At 44.5% G+C, this 13,436-nt stretch overlaps 2 protein-coding genes across 4 annotated transcripts; one reads left to right on the top strand and one right to left on the bottom strand.

Moving 5' to 3' along the window:
- Positions 1 to 519: 519 nt before the first annotated feature.
- ints5 (integrator complex subunit 5) lies at positions 520 to 6,368 on the bottom strand. The gene is made up of 2 exons (XM_064326143.1): positions 4,630 to 6,368; positions 520 to 4,177 (listed from the first exon to the last, which is right to left on the bottom strand). The coding sequence occupies exons 1-2, from the start codon at positions 4,698 to 4,700 to the stop codon at positions 1,180 to 1,182; spliced, it is 3,069 nt and encodes a 1,022-aa protein (XP_064182213.1). The 5' UTR covers positions 4,701 to 6,368; the 3' UTR covers positions 520 to 1,179.
- Positions 6,369 to 6,627: 259 nt separating this feature from the next.
- Positions 6,628 to 13,038, top strand: LOC135250149 (phospholipase A and acyltransferase 3-like). Of its 3 annotated transcripts, none has more exons than XM_064326157.1 (5): positions 6,628 to 6,777; positions 8,519 to 8,608; positions 11,360 to 11,468; positions 11,636 to 11,904; positions 12,017 to 13,038. In XM_064326157.1, the coding sequence occupies exons 2-5, from the start codon at positions 8,594 to 8,596 to the stop codon at positions 12,137 to 12,139; spliced, it is 516 nt and encodes a 171-aa protein (XP_064182227.1). In that variant the 5' UTR covers positions 6,628 to 6,777; positions 8,519 to 8,593; the 3' UTR covers positions 12,140 to 13,038. The 3 variants fall into 3 exon arrangements, with proteins under 3 accessions (XP_064182227.1, XP_064182226.1, XP_064182228.1); XM_064326156.1 differs by lacking the exon at positions 6,628 to 6,777 and adding an exon at positions 7,223 to 7,408; XM_064326158.1 differs by lacking the exon at positions 6,628 to 6,777 and adding an exon at positions 7,940 to 7,998.
- Positions 13,039 to 13,436: the final 398 nt, after the last annotated feature.

Here is a 13,436-nt window from a genome sequence, read left to right as displayed (position 1 = left end):
ACTGAAGTTGGGCGATAAGACCTGGCTCTCAGTCACCGCTCCAATTCATCCCAAAGGTGTTCGATGGGGTTGAAGTCAGGGCTCTGTACTGGCCAGTCAAGTTCTTCCACACCAAACTCGGCAAACCATTTCTTTATGGACCTTACTTTGTGCACAGGGGCATTGTCATGCTGAAACAGAAAAGGCCCTTCCTCAAACTGTTGTCACAAAATGTAAGCACATAATACTCTAGGTTTTTCAATGTCATTTGTGTGTACTGCAGATGAGTTGAAGATGGTGAGATTTATGTAATTGGGACACCAAGGAACCATTCACGTTGTTGCAATAAGTAACAAGTTACCTGAAATAATGACATCAGCTCAACATCAAGTAGCAATCTGGTTTCATTTGGTCCAAATATGCACCAAGCCAAATTGCACTTAACTTCAGCCATCACTAAGTTACAAGGTGGTATGCAGCTGTACTTTTGTATGCCATGTACTTAACTATAAGATATTTGTGGAGTGACTCTCAAACAACTGCCTTAGAGATCTGCTTTAATGATATGAAGTTCTTGGTTGAAATTCAACAAAATGAACAAATGTATACACACTCTAGTAAGACTACTAACAAAAACCTGAAAGGCTTTAGTAAGCATCCCCACATAATGTGTGCGAAACAGACAAATTGAAACTAAAATTCTTCCCTGAAACTGCAGAAATGTACTACAAATTATGATAAACTCACATCAGAAAATACAGCTCAGAAACCTCTTCAGTAACAGAGCTCCGAAATAGTAATGGCTTTAAAGAAAACAAATTTTTACACATTTCTGAAATGCGACACGAGGTTGGTATGAGGCAATTAAAATGTTTCATGAAATACGATGGAATCTAGCTATGCTCCTTAGTTTTTTAAAAATCTTCTTTTCTCCTTGTACTTTAATCCCATGTAGAATGTGAAAGAACAAAAAAAAAAAGAACATGTGTTTATAATGCAAATGAACAAAACAAGACTATCCACTAAAAGGGAAATTAACTCATGTTAATTTCGTGTGTAAGCACAAAAAGATGTAGAAGTAAACCCTAAACTGCACAGTACCACCCATTCACACTCCACTAATCTACTCAGTATTACTAAAGCTCCCCATTCCCTGAATGCCTCCCACCATCCCAGTCCCTACACTCGCTTCTACGGATTTCAGAGCTGGAACCGCCAGCTCAGATGTCCCAGACGGTCAATGTTCTTGTGCAAGACACTGTAGATGGGAGCAAGGTAGCGGGACAGATCCCCATCCCTCGAAAAGTCCCGGTAGAACAGCCCCTTTTCGGCGCTGAAGGTGAACTTCTGTGGCATGGGGCTGTTTCCGCGCATGTACTCCCACACTGCCAGCAGCAGCAGTCTGACCTCAAAGGGGGTCAGGTGGGGGAATATCTCGTGCACGTTGCCCAGCGCAGGGGGCAAGAGCTGTCCCTCCCCCATACAGGACACCAAGAGGCAGGAGGCCTGGAGGTGCCAAGGCGAGTCCAGGGCAGCCGGTTCCCTGGAGGACTCCCAGTGAGCCAGCAAGGTAGCCAGCAGCCCCCGCAGAACTGCCGAGCAATAGCACAGCGCAGGGCGGCCGGCTGCCACCACACTCAAGAGGTGGAAGAGGACAGGGTTTCCTTCGAAGCAGCGGCGAATGTGAATGTCTCGCTCCACCGTGGTCCTGGCGTGCTCCTCTGGCGGCCAGGCCAGCTCCCCGTTTGCCACGTCCGGGCAGACGCTCTCCACCAGCGCCACGGCGATCACCTTGGCAGCTTCAGCGTTGATAGGTGCAGGTTCTTCAAAAAGCGGGTCTGAGTGGTGGTAGCGGGCACCGGCTGCACCATTGCTGCTGTTGGTACCGCTGCCACTTGAGGTACAACACCGAACGACTACAGCGGACAGGGTCTGTTGATTCTCAGTGACCCGGTCTGGGGCTGGTTGTGATGGGGTGTGGGGTGGTTTCAGCCCTTTCCCAATCACTCCAGCATGAAACACAGACCACACGCTTCCTGCAAAGTTGACCGTGGTGCCAAACTTGCAGTTGATGTCCAGTAGAGAGGCTCCCAAGTCTGGAGTAAGAGAAGTGTCTCCACCAGTTTCTTCTTGTTGGCCTCCAAATAAATCAGCATTTCCCTGGTGCAAGGCGCCCTCCACCAGCTGCTGAAGAACAGACTTTAGGGTGAGCGCGGAAAAGGCGGCCAGGCGGGACAGAAGGCGGATCGAGCAGCTCACCGCTTCTCTTCCACCTCCTCCGGCTTTCCCGTTGCCGTCGTCTCTCAGCCGGAGAGCCAGGAAGAAGTGCGCGACCGCAGCCCTGGAGATCACGAGCAGCTGTGCTGGAGAGGCGGCTCGAGGCAGCTGACTGCAGGACAGGAGGCGAGCGGCGGCCTGGGACACTGCTGGGTCTCCATGGAGGAGCAGGGGGCAGAAGTCGTGGAGGTGGCTGGAGACAGCGGCCCCGACCTGAGCAGCCATAGAGGACTGAGCTGCGCTCGTGCCTCCAGCACTCCCTCCCTTGCCTTCTTCCTCCTGACTCTGCACAGTTGAAGCAAGGTTGTTGAGGAGCTGTCCCAGTTCCTTGCTTCCCAGGCTCTGGGTGTGGATTTGGGCCACACAACACGTCACGGCAGCTGGCAGAAGCCCAGGCAGAGAGGTGGAGAGCGGAGTGTGTAGCTGGGCAGCCAGAGCCAGCTCCTCTGGGGTTTGGGCCAGAGTCAGGAGCTGGCACAGAGCCTCAGTAGCTACACTGGCACCCCCGTACACAGAGAGCAGGCACAGCAGCTGGTGCAGCCAGAGGTGGCGTTTGCGTTCGAGCCTCAGCGTCTCGATGCACAGCTCTCTCACGTGTCCCCGCAGCTCCTCCAAGAAGGGGATCACACGGGGAGGGAAGGATGAATTGGTGGGAGAGGAAGAGGAGAGCGGGTAGCCGTCGTCGCTTTCAGGTCGGTTGTAGACCAGCTTGTGCAGGTGAAGCAGGAGTAGCTGGAGCAGGCGGTCGCAGGCCTCTCTCACCCCCTCGTGCGGGGCCGGCGCCAGACCTGACATGATGACGGAGGCTGGCGTGGCGGTGTCCACCAGGAAGCGCAGGACACGGGGTCCGCCGGCAGGGCTCTGGCTGATCAGGTGTACGGCCAGGCCCAGCATGTTGTCCAGCTCCTCGCGTGGCAAGCCCTGGAACTGGGCCTGGAGCTGCAGCAGGACGGGCGGCCTCAGGGTCTCCACTAGCTCAGCCGACACAGCACCCAGTAGGGTTGGAGACAGAGCCGCCAGCTGCAGAAGGAAGGGCACAGTGGCACGGCGCAGCTGGAGCGGGCTGTCCCTCAGCCCGACGCCTGATGCAGGCTGGGCGGGGCACAGGCTCTCCTGGAACATTCGCAGAAGCTCCTTTTTGATGCTGTCTGAGTGGCGGGATGCCAGGTGTCCCAGGATCCCTACCACTGAGCCAATTTTGGGAACCCTGCTGCTCTTTTCTGCTGACGGGGGTCCTTGCTGGTTGGGTATTTCAGGAGAGGCGGCCCCCTGATACCCATGGGTGCAGAAGTCCTTGAGGCCACAGGCCAGCACGCGGCTGATGATGGTGCCAGGGAAGGAGGATCCGATATGGGCAACAACCCAGTCAAAGTGTGGGGAGTGCTGCACTGAGGTGTCCAGCAGTGCATCCACACAGGCATCAGGACACCAGGCTAACATGGCCGCCAGACACTGGGAGTAACTCTCCATGAGGGAACGGGTGGCTGTGCACGACATCCAGAGCTGCAGCAGTTCGTTCAGGCTTGACGAGTGGGGAGCACCACGTCGGCCCGCGTGCTTGCTGCTCAGCTGCCCTAACAGATCTACAGCCCAGGCTGAAACCAGAGGTGCCCAGGCTTTAGGATTCAGACGGACAAACTCAGACAAAACAGTGTGGATTTCCTGTATCACATCCTCCAAGCCAGAACTGCCACTGCTGCTGACTCCATTGTCACCTTCCCCATCCAGGTCTTGCAGGAAGGTGATCACATATTCGTCATACACCCCTCTAAGGTGCTCCAGTGCTGCTCCTCGGCAGGCTGGCACAGTACGGAGGAGACGTACAGCACAACGGGCATGATCGCGGATGCTTAGTTTACGACCCTGCGTCTGATCAACCCCACTGATGAAGGCCTTTATTTCAAGGGCTAATTCCTGTGGACTGAGGAGAGAAAATTGGAGAGGGTAAGGAAGGTGTGGGGCAGAGAAATGGAAAACAGAGGACGTGGAATTATACAAAAACCAATGGAACTGGGTGCAAAGTAACAATCATTAATATGCAACGGCTGCGTAATTCAATCATAACATATTACTTTTCGTCTAAAAATTGCTCGCTAATATGGACTGACGGTAGTGTGTAGTAAGAAAAGCAACGAAAAAGTAGTAGTAAAAGTGATTCGATGCGTAAAATGTTTCAAAAACTGCATTGCTAGTAGTAGCTAGTTATAAGATAAATATCTAACCTTTGAAATTGTTCAGAATCGAATGTCCTGAGAACATAAGTTATCTGACTATTCAAGAACACAACTCATTTTCATCTGTCTAATAAGTCACAAATCAAACTGTATAAAGAAAAATTAGACGACCAACTAGCTAGCATACTTAGGCGAGTACCTGATGGAGTTATGAGAAGGTTGGGGTGATTGCATCGCTGTCAGCGGAGCCCCGTCAAACACAGCAGACATCGTCAATTTTACGCTTAGGAATAGCACATTAAAACGAATCTTCCAAGCAAACAGCAGTTCTTATAGCTAACTACATATGACAGCTAAGCACAAAACTCTTTTCCCTTTCTTTCAGAAAACCGTACCTATAACAATTTCAGACCTTTGAAATACTCAATTCCACTGATCTACTACATACAAAACACACACCGTAGTGCGCTTGCCAGCTGTGGTGTTACAATTGAATCTCTCCCCCGGAGAAACGCGTTCTAGCTCTGAATAGTTCCTGAATTCGTAACTGGCTGAAGTTCATCATAAAATACTGTTTGCATGTACCACGACTTTGCGTGCCATTCAGGTATCTCGTATTCTTGGATTAAATTGTTGTGAGTAGTAGGCTCTACTCTTACTATACATAATCAGGAGGCGTTGCTAGGAATTCTGGGCCGCCTGAAAAAATATTGTTCTGGGCCCCCCTTTTTATATAGAACTAATAGGATTTTTCAGCTGTGGGCCCCCTCAAGCTGTGGGCCCCTAGAATTGTCACCACCTTCCACCCAACTAGCGATGGCCCTGTACATAATACCACAAAATTGAGTTGATTATATTTACAGGTAGTGTACAGATGGTAGACACACCAATACAAAGTCACTTAATAGGGCGTTGGGCCACCACGTACCGACAGAATCGCCTGTGGCATTGCATGTATTAGCATCTGGAATTTTACTAAATACAACACCAGTCTTCCACCAATAAGTTAATTAACTCATGTCTTGCTGATGGAGGTGGAAGTCGGTTCAGTTGGCTCTGTTTGGTTCAGGTCTAGTGTCTGGGGAGGCTATGGGATATGGATAACATTTATTGTCATGGTCATCAAACCATTGGGTAACCCACACCTGCCATTTGAATAGGAACATTTGTCATCCTGGTAGACACTCTGCCCGATAGGAAATAAATCCTGCAACATGGATGAAGGTGATCACTCACAACCATTAAACTGCATTGAAGTTGTCTTCTAAGGAAATGAATGCAACCTAACTATGCTATTCCTACAGCCGCCGGTTTGTCTCCCCAGTTTTCTCGCATTGTAGTTCAGTCTTCTATCAGCTAGAGGTTGCAATAGCCTTTTTGTCCAGTCCCTTCTCAAACAATTATTTCATTTGCACCACCTCAGTAATCTATGCTGATGAAGTAAGTGACACTTATTAATATGTTTTTCATAGCATTTAAATTTCCATCCATTTTCACTTTCCACCCTGACTCTCCCCATGTGAGATAAACAACAAAAAATTTTAATGTCTCAATTGGAAACGTCATTGTATAAGTAGTCACTTGACTGTGCAGTTAATGTGCCTATGGGGACTCCTCCTAGAGGATAACAATTGAAATACAAGTTAAAATCCATGCCGGTCACATGGGGGAGTCAAACTGCTGGCCCTAGCTAATAGCCCCCACAAGTAGAGCCACCACAACCTTTCACTGTCAGAAGCAAGCACTGAGGTCTGTAGTGTAATGAGAGTTTTGTGTGTTGCAAGCCAACAATTGTATTCTTGATCTGTACAGTTCTTAACAGACCATTCTTAATTTAACTGCCTGTTGCACCCATAGTCTTAAACTTGCATTGAGCGGTTTTCCAAACAGAAACTTCTGTCACATATGCCTCCAACAACCACCCCTCTTTCAGCATCACTGAGCTTTCATCTACTCACCCTGCTAGTCATAATTATAGGTAACCATGCCTGCCCAGTGTTTATGGGGGACCCTAAGCATGCTGGAATGTTAATTGCTTAATTAACTACCTCATCAATTAAGGAGCTGCATCTGTATGGAAGCACTTACTTTCAATATATGTTGTGTCCTTCATTTACCCAAATGCTTCTAGCTTATTGGCCACTACCTGTAGTTAAGTTAGTTAATGCTTACATAAAGGTCTGACAGAGAATACTAGCACAGGTGTTCCTGAACTGAGGCCACCTGGCCATATGTATAATAAAAAAATTAAATTGTATGTTCACTTTTACAAGGATATTCTGTATATATTTTATGAAGTTCATATTTAAGATTTGAAAAGAAACACCACCTGGATTACACATGCCTGGTAATGTTGTGAGAATTTACAGTATTATTTATTTTGTGCCAACTACTCAAATTGATCAATAATTTAATGTCATATATGCTAGGGTATTAAATAGATACAGCAGCCTGCAGTAGATGTTGAATAAAAATGTCAGTTGGGGTCCTCAGATCACAAGATGGTCAATATTGCCAGGCCTTGAGATGGAAAGGTTTGGAAACCCCCTGAACTAGGGTGCACTTTACCAGTAATCCAGATCAAATTACCGTGAGTGATATAGGAGGTACGTGACATTGTGTCCTTTGATTAGCCTTCAAAGGCCAAAACTTAATCTCAAACCATCTGAAATATCTAGGTTGATAAATTGGACTGTGTTCAGCTTCGGCGTTATTTGAGGAAAAACAATAAACGAAGCACTAGAGCCAAAACCGTAAACATCAGCTAAACGTCCCATGTAACTGTTATCCAGAAATAGCCACGTTAAAAAAAATGTCATTGCTCTTGCCGTTGTCAGGTGACATTTGTCAGCTGCTTGGCAGTCGCTTTTTTGCTCGCTGACTTGGCCAGCCAACTTATCTAACGTTTGGGTTAACTGCTGTTAACGCTGTTAAAATGCTGTGGTGTAATGTATGAGGATCTGAGAAATCAGTTTACGGTAAGTATTAATCTGTCATATTAGGTTGTGGTGTTAAATACGAAAATATTTGAAACGACAGCAGAGCGGAATGTCGAACCAGCTGGTTCGGAATAGCCAACTGTTGTTGTTTTGCTTTTTGTTCTGTGATGGCGGAGGCTATTTGACATGTATAGCAAACGTGCTAGCTAATAATAGCAAACTATTATTTAGCTGATATGCATATAATTGCATGAGTATTGAACGAATTTTCTTGTTTTTAAGACACTGTCATGAGCGTTGTGGCCAGACAAGCAGGCATATCTGGAAAGTATAACGTTTATAGCAAACGCGTAAGCAAGCCAGAAATGTAATGATGCTCGTTTGGTTGTTGACAATGTAGGCTATGTTAGTCGATAAAGGGAATATTAAGTATCACAGCTACCACCTCAAAGTGATTTTGAGATGTAGTTGTTGCTAATCCCATTTAGTAGCTCGATGCATCCATGCTTTTCCACCGAGGTTACGTTATCTTTTTCTACGGATAAGCAAGAATGGCTAACGCTGGCTTGTTGGCAGTATTCAGATGATGCATAACGAAAAGCGTGACCACGTTGGCAAGTAGATGCAAGGTAACACATGTTTATTGCCATTAAAAACACCTGTTTTTAGCATGTAGATTGTCTTCTAGAATTATCTTCATCAAATCTTATTGGGATGGATCGTTGCTTGTAACTGCACGACGTGTGATTGTAAGAGTCAAACCAGTATCCCCTGTAGGCTGATAACCTAACTCCGTGACTTCGTTCATTACTTCGTGTCGGAACAAGTGTAAAACATATATAATTGGCTTTTCACGGACACTGGCTCAGTGTATTTGTTTGTTCAATCCACCAGTAACTGATAGCATAAATAGACCTATCATTTCATTGCTGGTGTCATTAGTGACAGTTGCTTAGATACCAATATCCATGCCGACATGGAACTTTCACTTTCAAATCTCTTGCTGCCGAGTGTAATATGAGTAAATCACACGGGTTCTTGTTTGCTGAAGAGAGGGTTCTACAAAACTCCGGTGAATTTCCTGTAGAATAATAATGTGAAAGAGAGTCAATTCAAGCTTTCATGCAGCCTTGTATTCTTTTTTCACAGGGAGAACAGGAGCTTTATTTTAGACACTGAAGGCATTTATAGCTAAATATCTTGTCTGAGGAAGAGAGGATTATCATGGCTCCCACTTTGGTAAGTAAGAGCACAATTTTTTAAATAAAAAAGACAGAAGTAGGCCAAACCACACTTGATTCTTCTTTTTTTTTTAGACCTAGATGTGTTAAACAAGGTAATCAGGATTTTATATACAATTTGCTTGTGCTTTTGGAGACATGACAAACAAAAGGTCTGTCTCGACATTAAAATCAAAACTAACAAATCAAAACTAAGTCCATATTAAGTCTTTAAGAGGTTACAGCTGTAAGAGGGAAGTCAAACTGGGACCCAGAAAAGGCTGGCATTTGAATGGCCCTGCCGACTCATCACTGGACTTCAAAGAACCCAGAGCCGCATGATAAAACAATCAGTTACACGCATCAGTTACTCGGATTTTCCCGGGATGAGCAGGCCATTGGGCCTCTGGAATGTTGCCCTCTGGACCCACCTAAGATAAGGGGAACTGGTCTCTTTGCCTATGGTTGTGGGGGTATGTGTTGGGGGCCATTAAGGGTCATTAAGATCACCCGGCCTCTGGTAAGATGGTAGGGCAACTGCGCTTAACAGTACCACAGTGCCCTTATGTGGGCCCCTCTGCCATTACACTTTTTATTTCTTTTCTGGATCTGGACTTTATACCATCTGTTTATCTTATTTACAAACCCCGGAAAACCGTACAAGCCATACACATGTTTTCATTATATTATTGTATTATGCCTTATGTAATTATAACATGGATTGCATGTAAAATGGTTAAACAAAAGAGTATTTTCATGACAGCTGCACCATAATATTACATCCACTTGACATGTTTGGTATGGACATATTCAAAATAATTCAAGCCATTGAATGAAATATGTTTCATACCAAATAGAATTTGAAAAAACATAGTTTTAGAAACTCAGGGAAAAACTAACACAATGGAATGTCCTCTCTAGTAATCATCTCCTTTTCCCCATTTCCACACTAATTGTTTTAACAACCGCCTCGAAATGGTGGGGGCCGGAATTCGAGATTTATGATTCGGCCAGGTTAATTTATGGTAATGCCGCCTAGACCAAACGCGGGAAGTCGCAATCGACTTCCCGCACTGCGCATACTCTGTGTTCTGTGTGTAGATAGACATGGAAGATCGTAAACGACTTCCCCACGTTGCACATGCTCTGTGCTCTGTGTGTAGCTAAACTGGCTGGGTAAGAACTTTTTACTCTGTGTCTATGTTTTTAAACCTTATAATTGATTTTGAATTTGAAGCTAATGACCTACCTGCCTGTTCAATAAATTCTTAATTTTAACTTGCGTGGTCTTCATGACTCTAATCCATTTTATCTTATTCTCAGCCGAAATTCCGCTTAAATACTCAGGGGGACAATTATGACTAGGACCTACTGATCAGGGGTCTAGTACAGCAAACGTCTTTAGTGGGGTTTTCAAGTTAGATAGGCGACCACGATCTGCCCGCTAAGGGATTGGTGGTATTGGTTCTGGTGTTTTGACTTAAGAGGACCCATGGGCGTTGTAAGCCGGTTCTTGTCAAATTCACCTTAAGGAGCCCGATAGATACGCACCGTCCTGGGCTCATAACTATCGATGCACTATCCATGTAAGGAAGGCATGTATTATGGTGGTCAGCCTCCTACCCTCTGGATTCTTCACCGAACTGAGATTTAACAATAGTGCTAAACCCGGGAGCATATATTGAGGAATGATGGCACAAGATAGAGTCGAGTGTAACCACTCCCATTTTCCACGTATAGTTAAAACCAAATTTTAAATTATCATTTAATATGGAGTCAGATTATCACGAGGGTAAAACCTAGTAACTGTTACGCTTTCTTGCTGTGGTCATGGATATATTTGATGTTATTCCGCGCATTTGTGAATATTCTGATGCTCCAATTGGAATATTGACAGTCCGGTGACAGATCAGATATATCTCTGATGACAGCATAGCCCCGTTTGCGAACGGAGAGTAACCAGAATGCTACTGATCCGTTTCAGGCCAGTTTTAAGCGGGATATGAAGCATCGCCTTCATATCTAACCCGTGGCAACGGAACCAGTGCATTCTTAATTATAATTGTGCCCTGTTTTTACGAACAGAGGAAAAATAACTAACATCTCGGTTTTGAATCACACCAGCCAAGAGAAAACACGCGGTGCCTTCCCCTCCAGCTACAAACCCTCACTGGTCTAGCTGTGAGGTGTTTACAAAGTAAATAAAGTGAACACCTTTACTTTATCATTTATGATGGTGTAACTAAATGTACTTTATTTACCCACCAAGGAATTTACTAATCAGACTAGTCAGTTTGTTCAGCAGCTGCGTTTGGTTTTGTTTCATTGGTTCTCAGGATTAGACATGATCATCTTTGTTGCTGTAAAGTACATGCTAAGGTGTCTTTACTCAGAATCTGTGATCTTTAGCCAACATGTAACAGAAAGAGAATTTTTTTTATAGTGCTACATTACTGAGCTCCAGTAGAATTCTTCAGGTCTATTTAATCCAGGTTTTTTCTTATTCTGTGAGCATGGAATTTAAGCAAACATTTCGTTTTGTGTTTCATTTGATTTAAATCTTCAAACAATTTTGTGTAAAAGAGCTTTAACAAATCACAAAATTAGGGACTAAGGGAGCAACTGAAAATAACTTTTGCAGGGAAAATGGTCAAAAATAATTCCAAATGTGACTGTATTAACTTTGTGGCCTCAGATGATATCAGTGGTTTAGATATAAGTCCAGAGTGTGGTTTTGGTGTATTAACAGTAATTCCTGGTGTTTTCTCAGTTTGATCAGAAGCCAGAACCCGGGGATTTGATTGAGATCTTTCGGGGGACCTATCAACACTGGGCAGTGTACATTGGAGATGGTTTCATCATTCACCTTGCCCCCCCAAGTAAGACTGCTACTCATGGATTCTAGGTGGGATGTTTCAGAACAGGATGCTATGGAACAACCACTACAAACCAATGAACAGGGAGCTTTCATTGCTGTCTCTGTACAGTCCATGGCTGTGATACTCCTTTATGTCTCTGTTCTCTCTCATCTCTTGCCCCTCCCTAGCTGAGAGCGCACAAGCCGGTGCCTACAGCATGATGTCAGTCCTGTGTGACAAAGCCAAGGTGAAGAAGGAGGAGCTGTGGGAGGTGGTGGGGACAGATGAGTACCATATCAACAACCTGCTTGATGACAAATACAGACCCAGGAGCCCTAGTGCCATAGTGAAGGAGGCCAAGAGCCGGGTGGGACAGGAGCTGCCATACTGCGTCTTTCGAGGGAACTGTGAGCATTTTGCTACAGAACTGAGATATGGGAAAGCTGAGTCACGACAGGTAAGCCGTACGCGCATATCAGCGGACAATCCTTAACACGTCACATTTCACAAAATTAGTTGTTCTACAACTATTGGTGCCTAACTCTGTGTGTCAATCTGTGTTTGTGCAGGTGCGCCATGCTGTGGAGGTAGGAGTAGGAGTGGGAGTGGCAGCTATGATTGGCGTGGGAGTCCTTGCTGCCGCTGCTGCCATCTTTGGAGGCGGGAGCAAAGAAAAGAAGAACAATCAATAAGCTGAGGGAGCTCACAGAAATGCACAACCAACAAGCCTTAATTGAATTCTGCTCGCGTTGCCATACACTGACCTTTTCCACAGCTTTCGGAATGGCAGTTCTGCTCAGATTGTAGATAGCTTCAGATGTCCTAATTTACAAAGTAAATGGCAGGCAGCTAATATAAGAAAACAAATGATTTGAACTAACTGAAAATGAGTGGTTATCACAGTTGCTCACAGAACTTACCTCTGCACATGTGTTTCAGTCCATTCGTATAGAGTCCTGTTGATAAAACCAAAACCTCAGTAAAACTAAAAAAAGAAAATCATTTTCTGTAATCTTGCATTTGTTATTAGTTTTTATATGTAATATTAAATATGATTAGCTCAGTATTGGCTGGGGAACTTGATGTGCAGCTCAATAATGGCAGGTTCAGATCCCAGTTTTGAATATCGCTGTTGTATCCTTATACAGGCTATTTAACTGCATTTACTTCAGTAAATATGCAGCGATACTGATCAAGTATGAGTTGTGCAAGTCAGTAGACAGTAACAGTAATGATGAAGGGCAGTAATTATGAAACGTGGGGAACAAGATAAGGTCTGTAATCATTCTAGATTAACACGATGGGAAAGTATGTTACTATTATTATAAATGTTTCACTTAGATTTTTAAAATGTGGGTATTTAGTAAACGTTCACAGTAGACACCCTGTTTAAGCAATAGAAAATAAAATGTAAGTTTTGATTTTCTGCATTAAAATTGTTCATGTTCAAAGAAAGAAAACTGCAGGTAAATTAAAATGCATTAGCAGTCCCCTGTCAATCTGATGTCTTTTAATAGTTTGTACTGTATTTGTAGTATTGTTATAATGTTAATGTTAAAAGATTAATGTAATAAAGAGTGGATTAAATCAACCTGTTTTAGCATTCATTTTCAAACTAACCATAGATTTCTGTGACCCCATTTTAGAGCTTGACAATGATCTTGCAGGACCAAAGTCCTCCTGGCTTTCTATCTTTTTAAATAAAATGGAGACCATTGTGCACATGGTGACAAAAGCAAAATTCACCTGTTTAATTTTTGTTTATCACAGCCAACATACTTGGAGGACCACTGACACTCGAGGGTCAGGGAACATAGCTTCAAAGGTACAAGATCACAGTTTATGCTGTCTACCATAAAGCACAAGTCAGTAAAGTGCACATGCCACTGGAAATTACTAGGTCATCACATTACAGCTGACATGGCTGATTCTGTTTTTTTCTATGGTGCCTTCTATGGCAACTATACATGTAACCTCATTGCACATTGA

Source organism: Anguilla rostrata, chromosome 3 (assembly GCF_018555375.3).
Source record: "Anguilla rostrata isolate EN2019 chromosome 3, ASM1855537v3, whole genome shotgun sequence".
Taxonomy (NCBI): Eukaryota; Metazoa; Chordata; class Actinopteri; order Anguilliformes; family Anguillidae; genus Anguilla; species Anguilla rostrata.
This window is presented reverse-complemented; position numbering and strand designations above follow the sequence as displayed.

Coding starts and splice junctions, on each gene's coding strand:
- ints5 (XM_064326143.1), bottom strand. CDS start 4,700: ATGTCTGCTGTGTTTGACGGGGCTCCGCTGACAGCGATGCAATCACCC. Junction 4,178..4,629: donor CCTTCTCATAACTCCATCAG/GTACTCGCCTAA, acceptor TTCTCTCCTCAG/TCCACAGGAATTAGCCCTTG.
- LOC135250149 (XM_064326157.1), top strand. Junction 11,469..11,635: donor CATTCACCTTGCCCCCCCAA/GTAAGACTGCTA, acceptor GCCCCTCCCTAG/CTGAGAGCGCACAAGCCGGT. Junction 11,905..12,016: donor GGAAAGCTGAGTCACGACAG/GTAAGCCGTACG, acceptor GTGTTTGTGCAG/GTGCGCCATGCTGTGGAGGT.